General features: G+C 43.2%; 2 protein-coding genes across 4 annotated transcripts; both read left to right on the forward strand.

Moving 5' to 3' along the window:
• The first annotated feature begins 2328 nt into the window (after positions 1 to 2328).
• Positions 2329 to 17857, forward strand: mov10l1 (Mov10 like RNA helicase 1). 3 transcript variants are annotated; one of them, XM_088287162.1, is made up of 27 exons: positions 2329 to 2695; positions 2847 to 2965; positions 3038 to 3225; positions 3803 to 3962; positions 4068 to 4180; positions 4937 to 5124; positions 5985 to 6125; positions 6761 to 7030; positions 7186 to 7386; positions 7991 to 8105; positions 8171 to 8348; positions 8433 to 8503; positions 8773 to 8864; positions 8928 to 8983; positions 9193 to 9287; positions 10142 to 10217; positions 10287 to 10468; positions 10593 to 10739; positions 10805 to 10926; positions 11009 to 11108; positions 11637 to 11783; positions 11881 to 12054; positions 12141 to 12290; positions 12916 to 13023; positions 13119 to 13259; positions 13368 to 13459; positions 17809 to 17857. In XM_088287162.1, exons 2-27 carry the CDS (start codon positions 2878 to 2880, stop codon positions 17810 to 17812), a joined length of 3399 nt encoding a protein of 1132 aa, XP_088143288.1. In that variant the 5' UTR covers positions 2329 to 2695; positions 2847 to 2877; the 3' UTR covers positions 17813 to 17857. The 3 variants fall into 3 exon arrangements, with proteins under 3 accessions (XP_088143288.1, XP_088143286.1, XP_088143287.1); XM_088287160.1 differs by lacking the exon at positions 17809 to 17857 and adding an exon at positions 14749 to 14922; XM_088287161.1 differs by lacking the exon at positions 17809 to 17857 and having other exon boundaries at positions 13368 to 13463.
• szl (sizzled) lies at positions 13376 to 19635 on the forward strand. The gene is made up of 5 exons (XM_088287164.1): positions 13376 to 13459; positions 17809 to 18191; positions 18278 to 18444; positions 18921 to 19013; positions 19322 to 19635. Exons 2-5 carry the CDS (start codon positions 17911 to 17913, stop codon positions 19633 to 19635), a joined length of 855 nt encoding a protein of 284 aa, XP_088143290.1. The 5' UTR covers positions 13376 to 13459; positions 17809 to 17910.
• The last annotated feature ends 953 nt before the right edge of the window (positions 19636 to 20588 follow it).

Below are 20588 nucleotides of genomic sequence, written 5' to 3' on the forward strand. Positions count from 1 at the left end.
ATTTTTTACAGCCCAAGCACGTTAGTGAAAGAATCAGGGACTTGCGGTCAGGGTAGGCAAGTGAGGCAGTGCCGCCCCCTGCTGTGCCTTCCTCTGCATGTGAAGTGTAAAAACAAACAAACTTATTACAATCTGTTCCTTTACTTGCTTTTTTGCTTTTCTTCTTGATTATCAATGATTTTGTCATGAAATAGATGAATGTGAGTATCGCCTGTTCAAATACACAGACAGAAAGTTAAGCTCAAATGTTTTTTTGTTTTTTTTAGAGAGAGAGAGAGAGATACAGAGATGGAGAGAGAGAGAGAGAAAGATATCAGTAAAAAAAAACACTTGACCTTAAATATTCTTTTGTTTTTCTAGTTATCACATCGGTCATGAACCACACCGCATGTCACTGTGAAAGATTTAACAGTTAGGGGTGTACATTCAAAAGTTTAGAGAAGGACAAACTAAGTTCCGGGAAAGGGTGTGTTTTGTTGATCTATAAATTTCACCTAAAAGTTGAACATCCCAACCATTTGCACACAGAATGCAGAGTGTACAGTACACTAACCGGGCATCTCATTAGGTACGCCAGCACAAGGTAGCCGAGTCCAATAAAGACATTGAGTTCCAGGTTGATCACGTTTTAAAAAAATGTCACACCATAAGAAATTATATAGGGAATTAAATAGTTACCAACACCATCATAAAAAATGTGTACAGGTCGTTTTAATGTTCTCAATTGGTAGGCCTAAAACTAAAATAAAGTAAAACTACTCACCCTAGACAGACAGCTGACAGGCAAGCAATGGAGAGTGAACAAAAAGGGCGACACTGTCACCAGGGGACGTTTTTTTCCCCGACCAGAAATGGCTGGAATTAGCCTTATCATCGAACTGAACAGCACAAAAATTATTTGGCACGCCTGCTTCACAGTCGATAAGTTTCCTGGATCGACTTTCGGTTCAAGCAGTGGAAAACGAACAGCGGAGTCCTCACAAAGCGTGCTGCCCCGAAATATGAAACAATTCCAGATCACTCAACAGATGAGTACTTTTTGTGTACTTTTCAATTAACCAAACAAAAGCTACTCTCAGATAATTGAGTATATATGAGATCTCACCCATTTTGAGGATGGAGCTCAATGTATACAAACTTTCCACATCGTGAGGGATGCTCAGTTACATAACTTTACATAACAACAAATACTCTCTACATTGTGTAATGGTGGACCACTCACGAAGAAAATGAAATTATGACATTAGCTGCTTTCACAGAAATGTTGAATGTTCAGGGTATGGGGGGCGGGGGAGCCCAAAATTTAATAGGTTCCTCCTGAGCCACACCACACTCATCACTGATGAGGTTTTTTGGGTTGTTTAAGTCATCATTTTACTGTTTGTGTAATCCTGTTTACAGAATAAGTGACAAAAAGACTAATGGTTGGGAAAAGCCACATCCTCGAAGGATGTGGAAGTCCGACTGCTGTTGTTGTCTTGGAAATTACAACAGTTTTGGGCTGTTTGAGTTCTGTATTGTTCTCATTCACGCATGGACCGATGGCTTAAGCTGACGTCTCCTTGGGCAGGCGTTCTTTTTTAGGGCCAACACTGACCTCTTATGGTGATGTTAATGTATTACAGAGACCACAAATAATACACAGTAAACCTGTGTGGCGTTTCAGTTTTTCACGCGCTTACATAGGTTTTCTGTGGATTTCTCCCATATAACCCCAAAACATTCATGTCAAGGTGTGAATGTGAAGAAGTTAGAAGTTAACCACTGAACAATTAACCGAGAACGTATTGAAGCGGGAAAGGGAACATATTTGTAGAACATTACTGCCACCTGGTGGCGTTTTGCAGGTAGTGATGGACGTTAAACCAGTATGTGATCTTAAGAACAGCCAATTTCCCGTTCGATGGTTATCATATTATCATTGTAAAGGAACGTACTACTTTCACATGCAAGTAACATGTCATATGTGAAATATTACCTTTTGGAAGTAACTTACATTTTGGAAGTAACTGCACAGGTGGCTTTTATGGCACACGTAGTCGTTCCCTATGTTTGACTCTACTAAAAATACTTCTTCGTGCTCTTACTCGTCCCTTAACAGTCGCGCACCGCTTCGCAGTTCGCACAAGACACCCAGTCACGAGTCATTGTATTGGAACAATGGAGAAACTTAACGGCATTTGGTCGCTTTTTGAAGCCTTTAAAATGTCGGGAAAAAATTACAAACCGTTTTGTTCCAGGTCTTTCGAGTGACATTCGGGCGAAAAATGTTGTCACGTCCCTACATTATAGATTTGCCTTTAAATAGCAACATCGTCTTCGCATGGTAGTTGGCATCGGCTCCATTAAAGTTCGAGTGTCACATGTTCCAGCTAGCTTAAGCAGTTCAAACCTGGTGTATTTTGTGATTATTCAGTGTGTCTTGTGCGAATAAATATTTGGAATAACTTCATTTTGAGAACAATTTAACTATAAAAATTGTTTAGAATTGATAAGCGGGCTTTCAGTTTTAGGCCCACGCAGCTCCTCCCCTCACCATGAGTCGATCGACGCGCCTACATCGTCACTTTGAAGCTGAACTGTCCACTTTTGGCGTCGGTTTGTTTTGAGTGGAATCCTCGTCGTCAACTTTTAATTCACATCGTGCGTAAAGAACGCAGTTTAAATTACAACGCGCACAACAATAGCTGTTTAGGTAAGAATTTATTCAGTCCTCCTGTCGCTGGGCGCTAGCGTTTCAATCCAAGTACGCCGTTAGCTAATTAGTTAAATGAATTACACCGAGCCAAGAAAGTTGTTGCCCTCATGTTCTACATGTTTGACTATATTACCCTCTCTCGCGGCAGGTTTCCACCAACTTGAGTCAGTTTCGTTAAAATGCTCTCAGCCGTGAGATGGATGTTGTCCAAACTGGTCTCCCCGTTGTGGAGTACGGCACAATTGGAAGCCGGCGGCGGTGGAGCAGGTAACTTCTGGCTTCACTTTTCCCAACGCCTTGACACTAAATGCCTGCTGTTTCATTTGTTTTGCTGTGCAGATTCTGAGACCATTCGCCAACTCACCGACGGCGTGGTGACCCAACTGGGCCTGGACCACGGCCTCGTGGACGATGCCATTTACTTCACGAGTGGCGTGGTGCTGGGTGGGGTGCCGCTCAAAGTTGGGGATGTGGTGAGCTGCATTGCGGTGGGAGATGGAGCCCAAGGTGGTTGGAAAGCACTCAGGGTGAGCAGCACTCATGTTAGCATGACAATTGTGTGTTTGAGTTGTTGTCGCCTCAAGTGCATGCAGGGATGTAAAAAATAGCCACATTCTGTACTTAAGGACTGTACTAACTTTAAAACCGCTCTGGTGATAATAATGGATCAGCTCCTTGCTCACAGACTTAACTTGATCTGAAGCGCTTGTCCTCACAAAAATGAAAATACACATTTGATCTACTTAATATCCATTTAACTCCATTTTTACTTCATCTCTCTATTCCAAATTGTGTTAAGTGTAAAATCAGCCTGCGACTTCATCCACTTAAACTCCGTTTACACATAAGGATTTTTATTATCATAAAAAACTTTTATTGATCCCACTCAAGGATAATAGAAAAATCAAGCATTTAACAGTTATGGTTGTACTGTGTGTGGTCCTAACGGAGAACACCACCCTCGTAAGGATTTGATTCCAAATAAGTCCTCCGGGGCAAAAATCTCCCGTGATCACACGTCATCTAACAAAGACCAAGAAGAATATTCCCTACTGGGTCATAGCGTTGATGTTTCCATTGACCCTTTTGAATTGTGCTGTCTAGGTTGCAAAGAGTTCTGATGCGTGGGAGGCTGGAGAAGGGGCGTCTTTGGAGGACGATTGCGCTCGGCTATGCCCTCTCATCGGCAACGTCACGTCATTTGACGGCGAGTGCGGCTACATCAATCAGACTACTTACTTCCCACGCTCCAGTCTATGCGAAGGTACATACCGCCACAATCTGAAGGTGGATTGTGGTGCATGAAACTGTCCCTTGTGATATTTGCACTCTTTTGTTTAAAAAGTTGTTTTATCTTGTTCATCTTCAGGTTACAAGCCCATGACAGGAGATTGGGTCCAAGCAACATATTTTATCAATCCCAACCAGTGGACCACTCAGGCTCAAACTGTTGCCCCTTTACGCTATTCCCGTCTTAATCAGGTAGCCGCTTCCTTGATAGTGTTACATTAGTGATAGACCGATTATCTGCCAGGCAGATTATGGGTGCCGCTATTTGGCATCTTGCCGATAATATGCATCGGCCTTTTTAATAACTTTCATGGCCGATTAATTAAAAGCTGGTTTATTTTAGCTCGCTGCAGCACACTTCCCTCTCTCTGGTGTCCTGGTGGTCCTGCATGCAGAAGTAGATTGGCCAGCCCACAGCACCATCTGATTGGTTCTTTGTGTTGTGGGTAGCAGCCAATCTGCAATAAGCTGCCTGTTTGCTTTTTCACCTTGAGTCACATGCACTACAACAGACTTTGCCGAAATTTGAATAAATGTCAGTCTACTACAAATCACAACTAATAGAGAACTATTTGCTGTAGTAAACTTTAAGTAGACGTTTGTCTTCACTAACTATATTACATACAGCTGAGCCTGGGAGCTCCATACACTTTTGTTAGACTTTTAAAATTAAGTTTTCTATTTTCTAAGATCTAAAAAAGCTTTAACATGTTGAGAATCGCTAAAGTTGTTTCATAAACGTGCTTAAAGGCATTTAATCTAAGTCAAGTTTTGGAGTTTTTATTTTTCAAAATTTTGACACCATTTCCACTTTTTTCCACTAATGAATATCGGCCCCCATCACTACAAATAATCGGTATCAGCCCTGAAAAAAAGCATATCGGTCTATCACTATGTTGTATTCATCTGTTGCAGTTTATGTTACATTGTTCCTTCCGATGTGCGCAGGTGTGTGTGACCAGCATGTACGCGAACAAGGGTGTGGTTGCTGAGAGAGTGTTCTTCTCCCTGGACTCTCTGCTGCTGCCTTCCTACTACAAGCCCTCGCCGGGCCACATGGTCAACTTGGTGATGATGGAGAGCAGCCAGTCCATCTACCGCTGGAGGGCCTTGTGCATGGCGCCCTGCACTCAGAGGTATGAAACGGCGGCTGCCCCTCCAGTCTGTGACAAAATCAAACTGCCTCATCCAAGTGCGGTCTGATGGCTTATCGTAAAAAGGAGAGCAGCGATTCTCAATGTGAGCTCTGAGCTGCATATCACGAATCCAACTGTGCAAAAATGTTTCAATGATGCATTTTTTTTTTTTCAGTCTAATACATTTGTTAAGTACAGTTCAGTTGAGTTTGAGGTACAATAGAAATGACATTTAAGCTTGTAGAACTGTGTTTCTAACATTTATTTAGGTATAATTTTTATTTAACATGCATGCAATCAGGGATGTCCCAATCAAGCGATTGTAAACTGTTCCTGATCACATAATTTTGATCAGAATCGAGGGAAAAAGATTGGGTTTAAATGTTTTTTTTTAAAGGCAGGGCTGCAAAGCAACAACAACAACTCTAACACATATATATTGCAAAAACAATTAAAAAAAATCTTTTATAATATGCAACATGGCAACAGAGCCGGAATCGGCAGAAGTAAACACAGCGAGTGGGGGAACATTCGCGGGAAGCTTATGTGAAGCTGGCGTCATGTTAAAATGAAAATTTCTGCAGGTTGAAAATATTTGAAGGTGGGAACTGGAGACAAAGGGGCAAATTGAGCATTTTGCATGATGGAAAAGCACTTAACACAACTAATTTAAGACTCCACCTCAAAAATCGATGTGCCAACAATAAAAAGCATGTTAGTATTGTGCTTGGTTTCATTCATTGCTCCACCAACCAGAGAAAATGTGTCATGTTGGGATAATTTTGTTGTCCTTTTGATTGGGTTGCTTGAATGCAAATGATTGATTGATTTATTTATTTTATTTATTTATTTTTTTGCAGTTTGCAGCCAACCCTGACTCCCATGCCCAATGCGACGCTCGAGTGCTTATTGGAAGACAAAGGAGGGCTGGATGTGACTTGTTATGGCCAGTTTGGAGATTTGTTGATGGGAGACCACGGAAAACTGGTGCTATGGATACAGTAAGTGAGCAAATAAGAAGGGAATTGGTGTTGACGGAAAATGTCCAAAGTCAATATTTCATAATAAAAGAAGATACTGTGCCGATTGGAGAGCTGAGCTAACTGACGTACCACAACAGTTGGCTACGATTGTCAATATAAGGTAGCGTTGTTGGTTCATTTTAATGTAGTCTATTTTTCAAAGCCATACACACTCAAAGTCAAATATTAGAGTGTGGAATGTGAGGATGGCAACCCCAAGTGGGCGGCAAAAATGCCTGCATCTCACTAAACCCTGTGTCATGTTTTAATTTTTCTGTTATTGCTCGGTTTAGACACTTGTGCAGTTATTCATTTGTAATTTGTGCTTCTCAGCATGCGGGCTGTATCATGTATTTCATGACAGTAAATATTGGATAATTGTAAGAATATAAGAAATTAATGGAAAATCAGATAAAGCGTTTATTGTAAATGGGTGCTGGGAGCTCTCTTGTAAATCCAACATTGATGTCTTTTTATGGCCAACAAGTACTCTATACTTATGTTTTTGTACTTTCAGAAAAGTTCTGTCAGAAATTACTTATAAGTTCTTAAAGTCATTTGGGCTGTTTGAGTGAATCCGGTGGACTTAAATCGTGCTCCTGCTTCCCAAATAGGAACAAAAGCTCAGAGACACACCGGCTTAAATACTGCGACTTTGCCGGCTGGGACTCGGAAGAACAGTTCTTTCTGAATACAAACAAGACGGCGTCGAAAGGACAACATGGCTCCCACTCTGGTTGTGTTTATGCGGAAGAACGTGCAAGTCAAGTTGGAGAGGCGAATGGCAAGGAGACAAAGCCCTCGCTCGGCGTGAGGAGGGAAGAAAGAGAGGTTGATCTTCCTCCGGGAGAACGACTGTCTGTTGTCGTCGGCTGCCAAGCGAAGTAAGTTAGGCTTCTGCTTTTTGAATGGTTTTCAAACATTAAAGAAGACGAGCGATGTTGGCTTCGCTTCCGACCTCAGTCCGGGCGTGCTGCCCCGTCGCATCAAATCAGTTCCGCTCGCATGTCTCACGTGTCGCGTGTGGGGATCTGCTCAGGAGTCTGGGAAGCTGCGCCGAGCTGCTGTTGCTGCACTTCCCCTCGTTCGTCATCGGGAGGCGCCTGGAAGTGACAGTGTGCAGCAAAGACGAGAGTCTGCTGCTACCTCGCTCGCCCTACAGCCCCGCTGAAGCCAAGCCGGTACCGGTGGCGCCTTCTCATGTGATCACCCTCGCTGCTCCTCAGGACGCCACATTCAGGTATCAAAGTCAGCAAAAATATTATTGAAGTATTTTTTTTTTTATTAACTTTAGAGGATAATATGGAACAGTCATCCAGAACCTGAGCCAAAATATAACAGAGAAAGGGGGGGGGGGGGGTCAAGGAAATTGTCGGCCACTTGTACAAGTAATCAATGAGCAATATTGATAATCAGTCTTTCAAATCCCATTTTCCAAAATGAAGGTTTTAAAATGACAATCCATGAATCTGCCGTTCATTTGAACACTGCTGGGTTGTTTTCCAGTTGCTGCTCCAAAAAACTGGCAGATAAGAATACTTGAAGTCATTACTTGAAGCTTGGGTTTTAATGAGTTTAGTATATTTGTAGTATCACTTTGCAATCACTATAGAAACCTTTATACTTTATATACAGCATATTAAAAATTTGTCTTCATTCAACCTGTAATGATGCTAAAATGTGGCAAAAAAAAACCTCATGCCAGTAAAGTACCCCCTGCAAAAATACTTAATATTTGAATGAAGAAATCTAATTGCCAAAGGTTTGAGCACTTATTAGTAATTTATCTTCATCAACCGACAGAATGACGGAAGGCCCGTGATGATTAACGTTCCCTCCCCCAGGCTTCCTAACCGGCGCCTGCCGTGCTTCCTGCCTTCCTACGTGGTGCCGCAGGATTTGAGAGAGTGCGCGGCTGGACAAAGAGACGTCCTGGTCGTCCAGCCCTGCTTAGGAGAGGTTAGAATTCCAGAACATTCCCATACATGAACTGGATTTTGACTCGTTCCGTGTGCTTCCACCAGGTGCTGTCAGCCTCCAACGCACAGGCCCGTTTCTCGACTCTGCTGTGGCTGGAGGAACTTCATGCCGAGAGAGAGATGGGAGAGTTGACCATCCAAGGAGCGCTCCTGAGGAGAGGGGCCGTCTACCTTCACCTGGAGGTCCTTGACTTGGCCGAGGGGAGGCCCAATCTCAATCTAGGCCAGTCATAAGCTTTGAACTGCAGTAGAAGAGCGTGTTGTTTGTGTCTAAAGTACCTTCTTCTTCTTTTTCACTGCTTTACAGGTGACAGAATTGTATTGAAGAGTCCTCAGAGCAACGGCATCGTGATGGAGTATCTGAGCTGTGTTGCTGAGGTAAAACATCTACAGTGGTACCTTGAGGTTAGATTTTGCCGATTATGAGCCGTTGCTTGGTCGATGTTTTTTTCCGGTGAGTTGCCAAGGCGCTTTCAGACGTTTATTCAATAAATCAGACAGTCAAATCCACAAATAGAAAATGACATCACTTGCAAGGAGCAGATGTTCACTTGGTCATAGAACCGATTCAAGTCAAGGTACCACTATATCCGTTCCCCCCCCCCAAAAAAAAATACAACTACGCTAAAGTCTATTTATAATTCTAGATCAGCGACGATGATGTGAGTCTGAAAGTCAACCCGGAGTTTCATCGCGGTTACCTCGGCGAGCCTCTCGATGTGGAGTTCTGTTACAACAGGTGAGAAAGCGTCGCATCGCTCTGATTCTTTGACCTTATTCTCTGCGCTCTCCCATTCACCAGAGTGACCATGAGGCGCTGTCACCACGCAATTGAACAGATCAAATCCTTTGCGGGGAGTAAGTGCCAGTGCTTCCTTATTACTGCACAATGCAAATCTCTGCAAGCATTAAAACTTTCAAATTCTTACAAAAAAGTTTTTTTTTTTTAACTGGCCATGTGGTCCTTTGGGGCTACTTGTTTCCTGCGGGCGCCATGTTGGCTTCTAGATGACTTCCATCGTTAGCTAATTTGCATGACGATGATCCTTGTCTTTTTTGTTGTGTAGTTTTCTTCCCCTCCAGAGTTACTGCTCGGAGCCCTCTGTGGACAGTGAAGTGGTTCGATGAAGACGACCAAAACAAAACACCGGATGGAGATGAGGTAAAAAAAACAAACACTATAACTTATATATACACAGGGGGTCCTCGTTATTTCCGAATTAATTGAAATTGTGCGTAAGGCAGATTGCATTTTTTTACCGACTCTAACTAGTTGTCAATTCATACAGGAAATATTTGTATGAAAAAAAATTCTCTGTCATAAATATGGAACAATGAAATGAAAAACAGTTCCGTGTATGGGGCCAACTTGCCCATTCGGCAGATGCGAAGGACGCCAGGGACTCAAAAATCACCTTGAACATAAATTACATTATTTTTTATTACCGCTTAAAATGGAAGAGATAGTAGGCTTATACATTGAAATTCAAAACAATGGCCAATGACTTTAATATGAAAAAAATCATTCCAAATAAGTCCTAAGGATGACTCACCCTTTCCACCTCCCAACTAATTCTCTCTACTGCCCTCTTTTGGCTGATTGGCATCGCTGACGGATTTTTTGATGGTGGCTACTCAGAAAATCAATCAATTTTTATTATGTGGCAAGGCTGCAAAGCAGGTCTTGAAATTATTTGTAGAAATTAACAGTTCTCAATATGGTGTCTACTTTATATTGGCCTGATGTTCATTTTTCTTCTTTGTTGATTGCATTTACATCTGACAGGCTAACTAACATTTGTGCCTGTTATTAATCATCTAATGGTATTTTCCTTTTTGTTTTTAAAATGCATTTATTTTTTGGGGGTAAAATTTATTTATTTATTATTATTTTTTTTATGTATAACCCCAAACACACCTTGAAACCACATAATGCACGCCGTCAAAAACAAGGACCCCATGGAAGCGCAAAGTGCTTGATTTTTGAGGAGGATCATTTTTTTAATTTTTTATCAGCAGGCCCCAGTGAAGGAAAATGGCCAGATACCAAACATTTCAGTCGACATGAAGTCAAAAGGCACACAAACTAAAGGTACACGCGCCTTATGACGCTCCCCGAGGAAGTGTTTGCACCATCCTAAGTGTGTGTATTCATTTTCAGATGGCGCCATGACAATGAAGCCCATCCCTCGTCCAGGCCACTTTTTCAATCTTGACCTCAACCCTGCTCAGCGGGAGGCAGTGAAGAGAATCCTGGCCGGAGAGTGTCGCCCCACCCCTTACGTACTTTTTGGACCTCCCGGCACAGGGAAGACCATCACCCTTATCGAGGTCATACTACAGGTCAGCACTAACCGGTTCAATTAGATTGTGCTCATTACCTTTTGACGGCATCTCATAGGAATCGATTCCTGTTTTCGCTCAAACTAAAGCCTCCTGCTTGACTGTCAAATTTTTCCCCTCGCAGGTGTACCACTTTCTCCCCAACAGCCGCGTCCTGGTGTGCACGCCCTCCAACAGCGCGGCCGACCTCATCTGTTCCCGCCTGCACGACAGCGGTCTCATGCACGCCGCAAGCATGGCCCGTGTCAATGCTTCTTACCGGCAGGAGAAGGTATGAAAGGAGGCTGTCATCGCTTGGTAAATGAATCCTTGTTGTAATATTTATCATTCCGACAGTACATCCCCGATGTGCTGAAATTGTACTCCAAGGCCGGGGAGGACCTCAGTCACGCCTCTTTCCACCGCATAGTGGTCAGCACCTGCTCCAGCGCTGGCATGTTCTACAATCTAGGACTCCAGTAAGCCCCAGTAAGCATCCTCAATCTACAGGTTTACGTCTGTAACTTTTGTGTGTGTCCCCCCCCACCCCTTCATCCTCAGAATCGGACATTTTACTCATGTGTTCCTGGATGAGGCAGGCCAAGCAACGGAACCGGAATCCCTGATCCCCATCAGCTTAATCTCAGAGAGAGACGGACAGGTCAGTCATTACTTGTCATCCTTATTCTCGAAGGTCGTGGGGACTGTAACTGGAGAAAGTAGCAATTGTCACATTTTTATTTGGACAAAAGTACTGAGCCAAAACATCTAGATTGGTCCTGTACCTGTCATCATACCAAAAGAAATTTTAGACATTAAAGTGGTTTGTTTTAGCGGTGGCAGTACTACACTGAGCATCCATCACAAACCAGCCCAACTCTGCTTGTCCCAAAATGAGGAAAAAACGAAAAATGTCATACAAAAAAAAAAAAACAGCGATCTTGAATAGGCTGCGATCACTCTGTTGTCCCCGTTTTACCACCTTTTGTCTCTGGTAGAACTCATTTTATTTTCCCCTTGAATTCTTCCTGAATTTAAACTCCACTTTGCCAATCTTAAATTGTCTGGCACATCTCGCTGTTTGTCTCCGTTTTTCATTTCCAGTGACTAATTAAACATGTTTGTGCAGTCCTCTCCCAGATGAATATCCTATCAATTGACTTAACTTTGTGTTTATGTTCGGGCTCAGGTAGTGTTGGCCGGCGACCCGTGCCAGCTGGGGCCGATCGTGAAGTCCAAGACGGCCTCCGCCTTTGGCCTGGGCATGTCTTTGCTGGAGAGGCTCATGGCCAATCCACTTTATGCCAAACAGGAGTGGGGGTACAACCCAAAGCTGGTGGGCGCGCTTGCTACTAACTTGTACTTGTATTTGGAAAAAGATGTGCATACGTTGCTGTCAAAGTATACTTGAATGATGTCGTTGAAATCTCCAGGTGACAAAGCTGATCTACAACTACCGATCCCACGAGGCCTTGATCACGTTGCCCTCTAAGCTCTTCTATCACGGAGAACTGTGCGCCAGGGCCCCCAAAGCCGTCGTGAACTCCCTCTGCCAGTGGAAAACGCTTCCCCAAAAGGGCTTTCCTCTCCTCTTTCATGGCATCCGAGTGAGCAAGTCTTGAATGCGCATCGCACCTTTTTTTTTTTTTTTTTTTTTTCCCTCTACCGAGGTAACAAGGATGCTGTCTTCTAGGGCAAAGAAATGAGGGAAGGCAACAGCCCATCGTGGTTCAACCCAGCAGAGGCAGTGCAGGTCATGTTGTACTGCTGCCAGATAACCAAAAAACTCTACAACCCGGTTGACGCCACCCATATAGGAATCATTGCCCCCTACAGGAAACAAGTAACACTGCAATCTGATAACAACTGCCGTTTTTTCCTTCTCCTTTCAAATCTTATGGTCGACTTTAGACGTCTATTGTGTCTGTTCTGTTTTATATTAAGATTCTATTTTCACTGCGGGTCCAAATGAGCAAGTCCAATTTAACGTCTATATCGTCAACGCTGGTTCGTCACTACTTACTGGAACAGTAAATATGACATAAATACGAACAATCGTACGTTTAAATGACAGCAGCCTCTAAATTTGCAATAATATGGCATGTTTCGACCATATTTGTATTTGTCAAACTTTTGACACCAAGTACCACCTAAAAAAAAGAAAATTAGCTCTTGAAATTCCACCATTGGGCTAAACAGTACAGTAGCGTAATAGGTCTAAGTGTTCATTGAAAAACAAGATGGTAGTTTTATTCCTCAAAATTCCGTTTGGTATTACAAGTTACTGTAATATTTGGACATTAACACTTCACTTAAATAAAGAAGAAAAAACTGGGATATATTGATGATGCTGAAATTTGTTGCTCACAAACGTTGAATAATTCCTTGTGCCAGAAAACATGGAGTATCAATCCATCTGATTGCACATGCAGTAATCTACTAATCTCATCATTTTTTTTGTTCTCCAGTGCGAGAAGATCCGCATCCTTCTGGGTAAAGTGGGCCTGTCCGACATCAAGGTGGGCTCCGTAGAGGAGTTCCAAGGACAAGAATTCCTGGTGATCATTATGTCAACGGTAGGCGCAAAACGGCCATATTTGGGCCAAAGAGCGAATCGATGAAATCCTCTGTGGTCAACTTTCAGTTTGCGCTCGTGTGCACGACACTTTAGGTGCGCTCTAACGAATTGGTATTGAGCGACGATTTGCAGAACGCGCTGGGCTTTCTGACCAACCCTAAGCGCTTCAACGTGGCCATCACGCGCGCCAAAGCCTTGTTGCTCATCATTGGAAACCCGCACATTCTCATTAGGGTGAGTGCCCAGGAAAAAAATACGAATAAAATCATTAAATTTGCCATTAGCTCTATTGTTGATCATTTAAATGTATGGTTTTTTTTTTTCTCCTGCCTCCCTCCTCAGGATACATGCTTCAGGGCGCTGCTTCACTATTGTTTCACCAACGGGGCCTATCTGGGATGCGACCCCCCTCCCTCCATTAGAGACTCTCCCATGTAAGCGTGTTCCATCCTATTAGATTCCACACGATTACTATGATAATAACGCAGGGATACATGTCATTATTTAGAGATAACAGTTCAACCTTGAACATAAACGTACACACGGGCAAAAAATACTTAATGAGGCCAAATAAAGAAACAGTGAGTTCTGAGAAAATATATGTATGTTATGAGAGTAAAACTAGAATAATTCAGGGACTTTTTGAAGTTTATGATAGAGGGGTAGGATCCCTCACAAGACTTAAGTATACATTTATCTAATATGAAATCTATTGTTTCAAAAATATGAGGACTTTATTCTCGTGAGACTTTTTTTTTTTTTTTGCATCATTGGCTATCTTTGCATGGACACAATTTCTTTAATCTGATCAGAGTTCAGATTGAAATTATGATCGGGTGCGATGTTTTCATGGTCTCTAAAAATATGGATCCGATTCGGTCTTGTGTGTTCATGCATCACACTTTCGATTGGAGCAAGTTATTTTCGCATGCGCAAAAGAAGTAGAAGAAAAATCCATTTATACTTTAAGCGTTAGCGTTGTTTTTGCGTGTTTTTCCCATTTGCGCTGTTTCTTCCTGTCAGGAAATTCCCAATGAGCTGCAATGTGTCCTCCAGACCGCACTTTTGTATTTTTTTTTTTTAAGACGTGGCTAGCCGTACGTTCCTCCGTGTCCGGTGGTTCTGCTTCTACTCGCTTTCGGTAATAACGGAAACGTTTAAACGGACATCACAAAATTTGGCAGCAAATGGTTTTATGCACGCTGATCAGATTTTCAATCGACATAAACCTCCGCTCTCGTTCGGAATAAAATCTTGATCATAATGGTCTTGATCGGGTCAGAATTTTCCAATTGGGGTGTGTACATGACGCATTTTTATTCCGGTCAGGATTTTAATCCGAATGACTTCGAATGTTTTACTTTTGCAACTAGACTTCTGACTTTATTTTCAGTTTAAAGTCAGAATTCTGAGAATAAAGTCAGAAATTTGAGATGAAAGTGTCTTTTTTTTTTTCAAAAACCAAATGGTGTTGTACCCCCCTCAAAAAAGCAACAATTTTAATACCATGAGACTGCAATATTTTTGTCTCAGTTATCATATCGTCTGTTTGCAAAAGATGAAATATATCTCAAATATACAACTGTTCTCACAATATTACAAATTAATATCGGAATAATTTTTTGTCACTTTGTCCCTAATAAACCTTGTAGTGTCCTACAGCAATGTACTGCAACTACTATATTAGCCTAAATAATAACTTTAACTCTATCTTTGTCGACAGAGCTGCATCGAATCACAGTGCTGCATGACAGACGTTCCCGCATTTGGCTTCTGTTAATTTCGTCCTCCAAGCGAGTGAGTGACGTCAATTCGACTGTTGTTTTGCTTTTTTTTTCCGTGAGAGAGCGATGGACGCTAAAGCGGCCACAAATAAAGATATGACGTTTTTGTGCAACACGCGCCGCACTGTGTTTATTAAACCGACGCACTTGACCGCGCGGAAGAATCATCCATTACGCATACATTTGCGTAAATCGGCATCACCGAGCCTCCGCCGGTCGCACGTTTTTAAAATGACGTCGTCATTCCGGCGCCCACCGGAGAGGTCGGATTGCGTTGCGTAACGACGAGAAATAATAATACTGTCTCCTTACGTCTGCCGAGTAGAGGTGCGTTTTTGTCGTCTGTCCGTCTCGGCGTGGCGGCGTCTGCCCGTGAGGCCCCCGGAGACTGGATGTGACAATTGAGTGTGAGTGACAGTCTGCATCGGCACTGTCAGTCCCGCTGGAGCCCAGCAGGATGCAAAGGAGGGGTGGGGGCTCAATCTGTTAAGTTAATGAGTCTCTTATATGTTGGGAGGAGACAGCTTTTATGTGAGCTGCCCCTTTCTTCCACAGCTGCCCGCCGTCTTTGATGTGGCTTTGTTGGCCGAAATGGGGGAGGTGAAAAAAAAATTGAGCGAGTTGATATTAGTAAAATGCGGAGGGTCGGGGGGAATTGATGACGAGACTGGAAAGTGGTGTGGAGGCTGGCCAGTTAACACGGACGATTCTATGTAGACTGAAAAAAACACTTTTAGTTGGATTTATTCAACTTTATTTCATCAAGTAGTTGCGCAAAATAAAATCTGGATCCAGAGGCAATTTTTAAGTATACTGTACACCTACTTAAAAAATGACTCTTGACACTCAACACCATTTTACTCTCCTAATATCTGTCTATTTATTTTCTGAACCGCTTAGTTAAATCTAATGCACGTGAAATAAGGATGTTGGAATGTCAGAATGACTTTGTTCTAAAATGAACTGCACTTTTTTTTTTAAATGCTCTCTAACAAATTAGGCAAAGCGTATATTTTCATTTATTTAAATTTTTTTTGCTGCTTTGACGTCTTATCAGCATGGCACATCTTGACTGCCCATTGTGAGGGTATCCCACCGATTTTTGCCGTGTTTTAGGTCTGGGCTCAGGTTTGCTGACATTCAAGATGTATTTTAATGAAATCTGACTTGGGCCGTGTGTTTTATTTCATTTGAGCCTCGTTTGTCTGCAAGTGTAGTCGACAAGTGTCTGTTCCTAGCCAAGCGGTGCATTACCACGACAGACAGGGTGTCTACAGGGCAGCCATTAAGCCCAACAACACATCCCCGCTGGGCTGCTCGTGTTAAATATGTGGAGCCATTGTTCTCCCAAATTGGTCCGTGACTCTAATTGCCCAGTTAGTCCCCTCCGACAGGCCGTGCTCGTCTACCCGAGCTGGAACCAGCCACCAAGTCATCGGAGGAGGGCTGTAAAACCTTGGCCGCAGCCAGGTAGCGCTGGTCCACATTTAACAAGAACACCAGGAGGGCTCAAATTAAAAGTCAGGTCCCAATAAAAAGCGCCCGCTGGGGATAGAGTCCTCTGAGTCAAGAGGCGAAAGTCCTGAAAGGCCCAGGGGCACGCAGGCTCGAGATGCACATCTACATCTGGAGACAGACGATGACAAAGCAAAGCTAAGATGCTCTTTTGTCATTCTATTGATGGATTACAAGACTAAGTCAACACTGCTTGTCCATCACAATAGGATGTCCGCCCACTTCATTTATGAAAACGCGGGTTGCCTTCAAATGAGGGTCGGACCATTAAACCCAGGCGAGTAGCTCAGACAAGGCCAAAACAAGGCCGCAAGCATCCAAATTGGGCAGATCAAAGCCAAAAAGACAAGGAGACGTTGCTTTGCGCACAAAAGGTCCAATTAAGGATGGCCGTTGCAAAAATGAGGGAGACTGTCTGTCTGTGAGACGCTCACTTGGCTTGGGTCCATTCTCAGTTGAGGAAAGCACAAGTTCACTTTCACATGAAAAGACATTTTGTTTTTGTTTAGGGAACAGGTTATATTTGGACATGCATGTTTTTCTTTGGTCCTCGGTCAATTTTAGTGCTGTTTTTTCTTTTTTTTTTTCTTTTGTTGGTCCGGGGTGAATTTTGACAAGTGTCTCTTTCATTATTTAAATACATGCTACATTAGGAGTGTTTTTCATTTGTGGTGCATTCATCAGACCAGAGTAAATTTTATATATAGATATATATATATATATATAATTATTTTTTTTGGGGGGGGGGGGGGGGGGGGGGAGAATGATTTTGCCCCGCCCAAGATCAGATTCACATTTTTTTAATCCCTGGATGCACTTTCTGATGCAACCAGTGCAGTGTGTCTTCCATGGGCGTCGTCTACTTTTGGAGATGCACATATTTCCATGTGGTACATTTGGACCTTCTGTAATAATTTATCGTGTGACTTCCTGACTACTCCCACAAGAGGAGAAATCATTTTTTTCTCCTTCCCCTAATCAATAGTTTATGACCTATGGTATAGGAAGGATTGGCTGTATTTCTTTTTCATTGGCCAAGGGTACACGGTATACTGGACATGAGTATTTTTCATTGGACATGAGTGTTTTCCCACGGTTCTAGGATCAATTTTGACATTTTTCTCATTGCTCCATTTTGACACCTGCGTTTATCATTGGTGCATTTAAGATTAGGTTTGCTTTTTATTGATAAATTTGGGCAGGATGATGTGTTTCATTTGAGATGAAACGCCTCGAACCAACACAATGCAAAAGCAATTGAGCATTTGTTTTCTCCCAAGCCGTGTCGCCACACTCTCCTTCTTTGGTTGGCTTTCAGCTCAATGAAAGCTGGGTTGTGATTGCCCATTGTCTCCCCGAGCTTCACACGCAGCCCCCCCCCCACCCTTCCCCGCCTCCTCCTCCTTCACGTGCCCCCCTCTCTGTCTGCAGCCATGACAAAAAAGCCGTTGTCTCCAAACACATCGTCTCGCCGTCTTTGATAGGTAGTTGATAAGAGACTTACAGACTGACGGGGCTGTCTCTCGCGAGTGAATATAAAGCCGCCCGCGGCCTCCTCCGCCACACTCCTGTCATCCGCTCTCAACATGGCCGTGATCATCGTCATCCTCGCGGCGACTCTCCTGGCCCCACTGGAGGCCTTCGACCTGGGCCAGTCCACCCGATGCGTGACCATCCCCAACCAGATGAAGGTGTGTCAAGATGTGGGCTACTCAGAGATGCGCCTCCCCAACTTTTTGGGCCACAGCAACCTGGAGGGCGAAGTGGTACCCCGCTCTGAAGATTGGAGGCCCCTGCTGCAGACTGGCTGCCACCCTCAAGCTCAGGCCTTCCTCTGCTCACTCATCGCACCCGTCTGTCTCGACACGTAAGTTGGCTTTCCTTCCTCGACTCCGCTTCGGGCCTCCCCGCACGCTCGTGATTGACATTCCGGCGCTTTCGTCCCGCCTTTAGGTTCATCCAACCCTGTCGGAGTCTGTGCGTGGCCGTGAGGGACAGCTGTGCCCCCGTTCTCGCCTGCCAGGGCCACCCTTGGCCCCAAGCACTTGACTGCGACCGCTTCCCCTCCGAGGAAGATATGTGCCTGTCTCCGCATGCCAAGTTCAGCCATTTTGCTAAAGGTAAACGCCACAAAGTTGACACAAAACAAAGATGGTGTCGCATAGGAAGAACATTTTCAACAAATCATCACCCATGATGTACATTTTTTTTTGTTTTACATTAAATTTGGTTTTATTTCTATTTGGGGAAAAAAGGAATACATTTAATGTGTGATACTCTGAAATCTTATTTACATTATATCCCCATTTTTTTTTTTTTTTTTAACAAAATTTGTGAAAGTATTGGCAGATGATCATTAGCACAAATTGTTGAGATAAGTAAAAAAATGATAAGGTCAAGTATAGTAATGAATGAAAATTAAGAAAACAATACTTGTGTGGAAGTCTGTTTTTCTTTTTTTTCATTTAAAATTGCCTGACGACATTATGTATTATAAGTGTATAAAAGGCTTGTTTAAAAGAGAAACAAAAAAGTTTTATTTGTTTGTTGTATCTTCATGTTCACAAAATGATATATATATTTTTTTATTTTGCAGATTTGCCCAAAGCAGCCTGTCAAAACTGTCCCTTGGTGGAAGAAGCTCGGGCTATGAAAACAATCCTGGATGCTTTTTGCCAACATGACTTTGGTAAGAATCGGAAACCATTCTGATATCGTTTCCGTTTTGATAGAATCGCCTTCTGTGTTGGGGATCAATTCCCTACCCACTATCTAGCGCATTCTGCACACGGAGTTTGCTGCTTTGTAGTGCTATTCGAATGTGTGGTGACTAACGGAGTTAACACTGAACCCTTCCATGAATTTTGTTTAACTCATTTAGTGCCATTGACGGCTAAACACGTCAAAGATCCATTTTCTTTACTTGGCTGGTATTGAATCAATTGCCAATTGTGCGTGATTGAGTTTCTTGACATTTTCTTTCCCCCTCCTTCGCAGCTGTGACCGCTAAATTGCACCACCGCCGCCGCCTCCTGACGGGCCAGCCCGAGTTTGAGGTTGAGGGCCATGTTGAGTTCATCCGCCAGGGCCCGCTGTTACCCTACGACACCCACCACCTGCTGCACCAGTGGCTCCTCATCAACCTGCGCTGCGCCCACGCGTTGGTTCGGCCCGGACGCTCTCAGCTCTACGTGCTGACGGGCTCGGTGCGGCCTAACGGTACCCTCGCCATCGCCCGCTTCTTCCCCTGGCACAAGAAAGATGCCAACATGGCCGTGGCCACGCGCAAGTGGAAGCATCACAGATGTTGAGCGCAAATCTTGACATGGAGCGTTTCTTGCCATTTTGAGGGAAGGGGGTGGTCGGGCGAGGGGGACTGTGCTCCCTCATCTCGGCTCCGATAGCACACTGTATTAGAATGCACTCCAACTTGTACATATGTATATTGACTCTAGATTCTATTTTCTATTTAAGAAGGATGACAAAGTATTAGGTACTGATTGCGATTTCACTCCGATTTTGAACAGCACCTTAGAATACACTGTTTATTTGTCGTTAACTCAAGTACTACTGGAGATGGCCTCCACACGCCCTGCTATGCGTGCCATATTTTTATGATATAAAAAAAATGGAGCAAGATAAATCATTAAAAAAGAAATTCCTGCAATTTCTCTGTTGCTTTCAATTTCCCTGACGGATTTTCCGCCCATTTTGGAGGCGCGTCTAGTCGTTTCACCCTTCTCCGGCCTGATACCTTTGAACAATAAGACTTCTCTGATTGTCAGGAAGTACTACTTTCCAAGTACGACTTTGGCTTGTCCTGAAAATCTGACTTTAATAATGTAAAAAAAAAAAAAAAAAAAAAAAGGCCTGTAGAACAGCCGAACTTTTCATTGGGGTCAATGTGTGTTGACTCCCATATAACATTTTGATGTGATTGGTTTATGCCTGACAGCCACATCCCTACTTCTTAAAGGATGTGCACACTTGTGCAACCTCTTTTTACTTATTTTACTTTCCCTCTAAAATTATTCTTTTCAATAAAGTTTCACAGCTTGGCAGACAACATTTCATGTTAGCCTTGCTCCTCTGTCGTATGGCGTTCCACTGGGTTCAATTTCGGGGCCCTTTTGTTTTGTTTTTTTTATTGAATTTTCTGCCCCTCTGTCTTAAAACTTGGAATTTCCTCCCACTGCTGTGCGAGTGACAGTCAAAAGTATAACATGTTGAGCAAAAAAGACACTTTCTCATTCAGGCCAATTTT

This window comes from Idiotropiscis lumnitzeri, unplaced genomic scaffold (assembly GCF_059441095.1).
Source record: "Idiotropiscis lumnitzeri isolate Australia: NSW breed Sydney's pygmy pipehorse unplaced genomic scaffold, RoL_Ilum_1.0 HiC_scaffold_35, whole genome shotgun sequence".
NCBI lineage: Eukaryota > Metazoa > Chordata > Actinopteri > Syngnathiformes > Syngnathidae > Idiotropiscis > Idiotropiscis lumnitzeri.

Coding starts and splice junctions, on each gene's coding strand:
- mov10l1 (XM_088287160.1), top strand. CDS start 2,878: ATGCTCTCAGCCGTGAGATGGATGTTGTCCAAACTGGTCTCCCCGTTG. Junction 2,966..3,037: donor AGCCGGCGGCGGTGGAGCAG/GTAACTTCTGGC, acceptor TTTGCTGTGCAG/ATTCTGAGACCATTCGCCAA. Junction 6,126..6,760: donor AAACTGGTGCTATGGATACA/GTAAGTGAGCAA, acceptor CTTCCCAAATAG/GAACAAAAGCTCAGAGACAC.
- szl (XM_088287164.1), top strand. CDS start 17,911: ATGGCCGTGATCATCGTCATCCTCGCGGCGACTCTCCTGGCCCCACTG. Junction 18,445..18,920: donor GTTCAGCCATTTTGCTAAAG/GTAAACGCCACA, acceptor TTTATTTTGCAG/ATTTGCCCAAAGCAGCCTGT. Junction 19,014..19,321: donor TTTTTGCCAACATGACTTTG/GTAAGAATCGGA, acceptor CCTCCTTCGCAG/CTGTGACCGCTAAATTGCAC.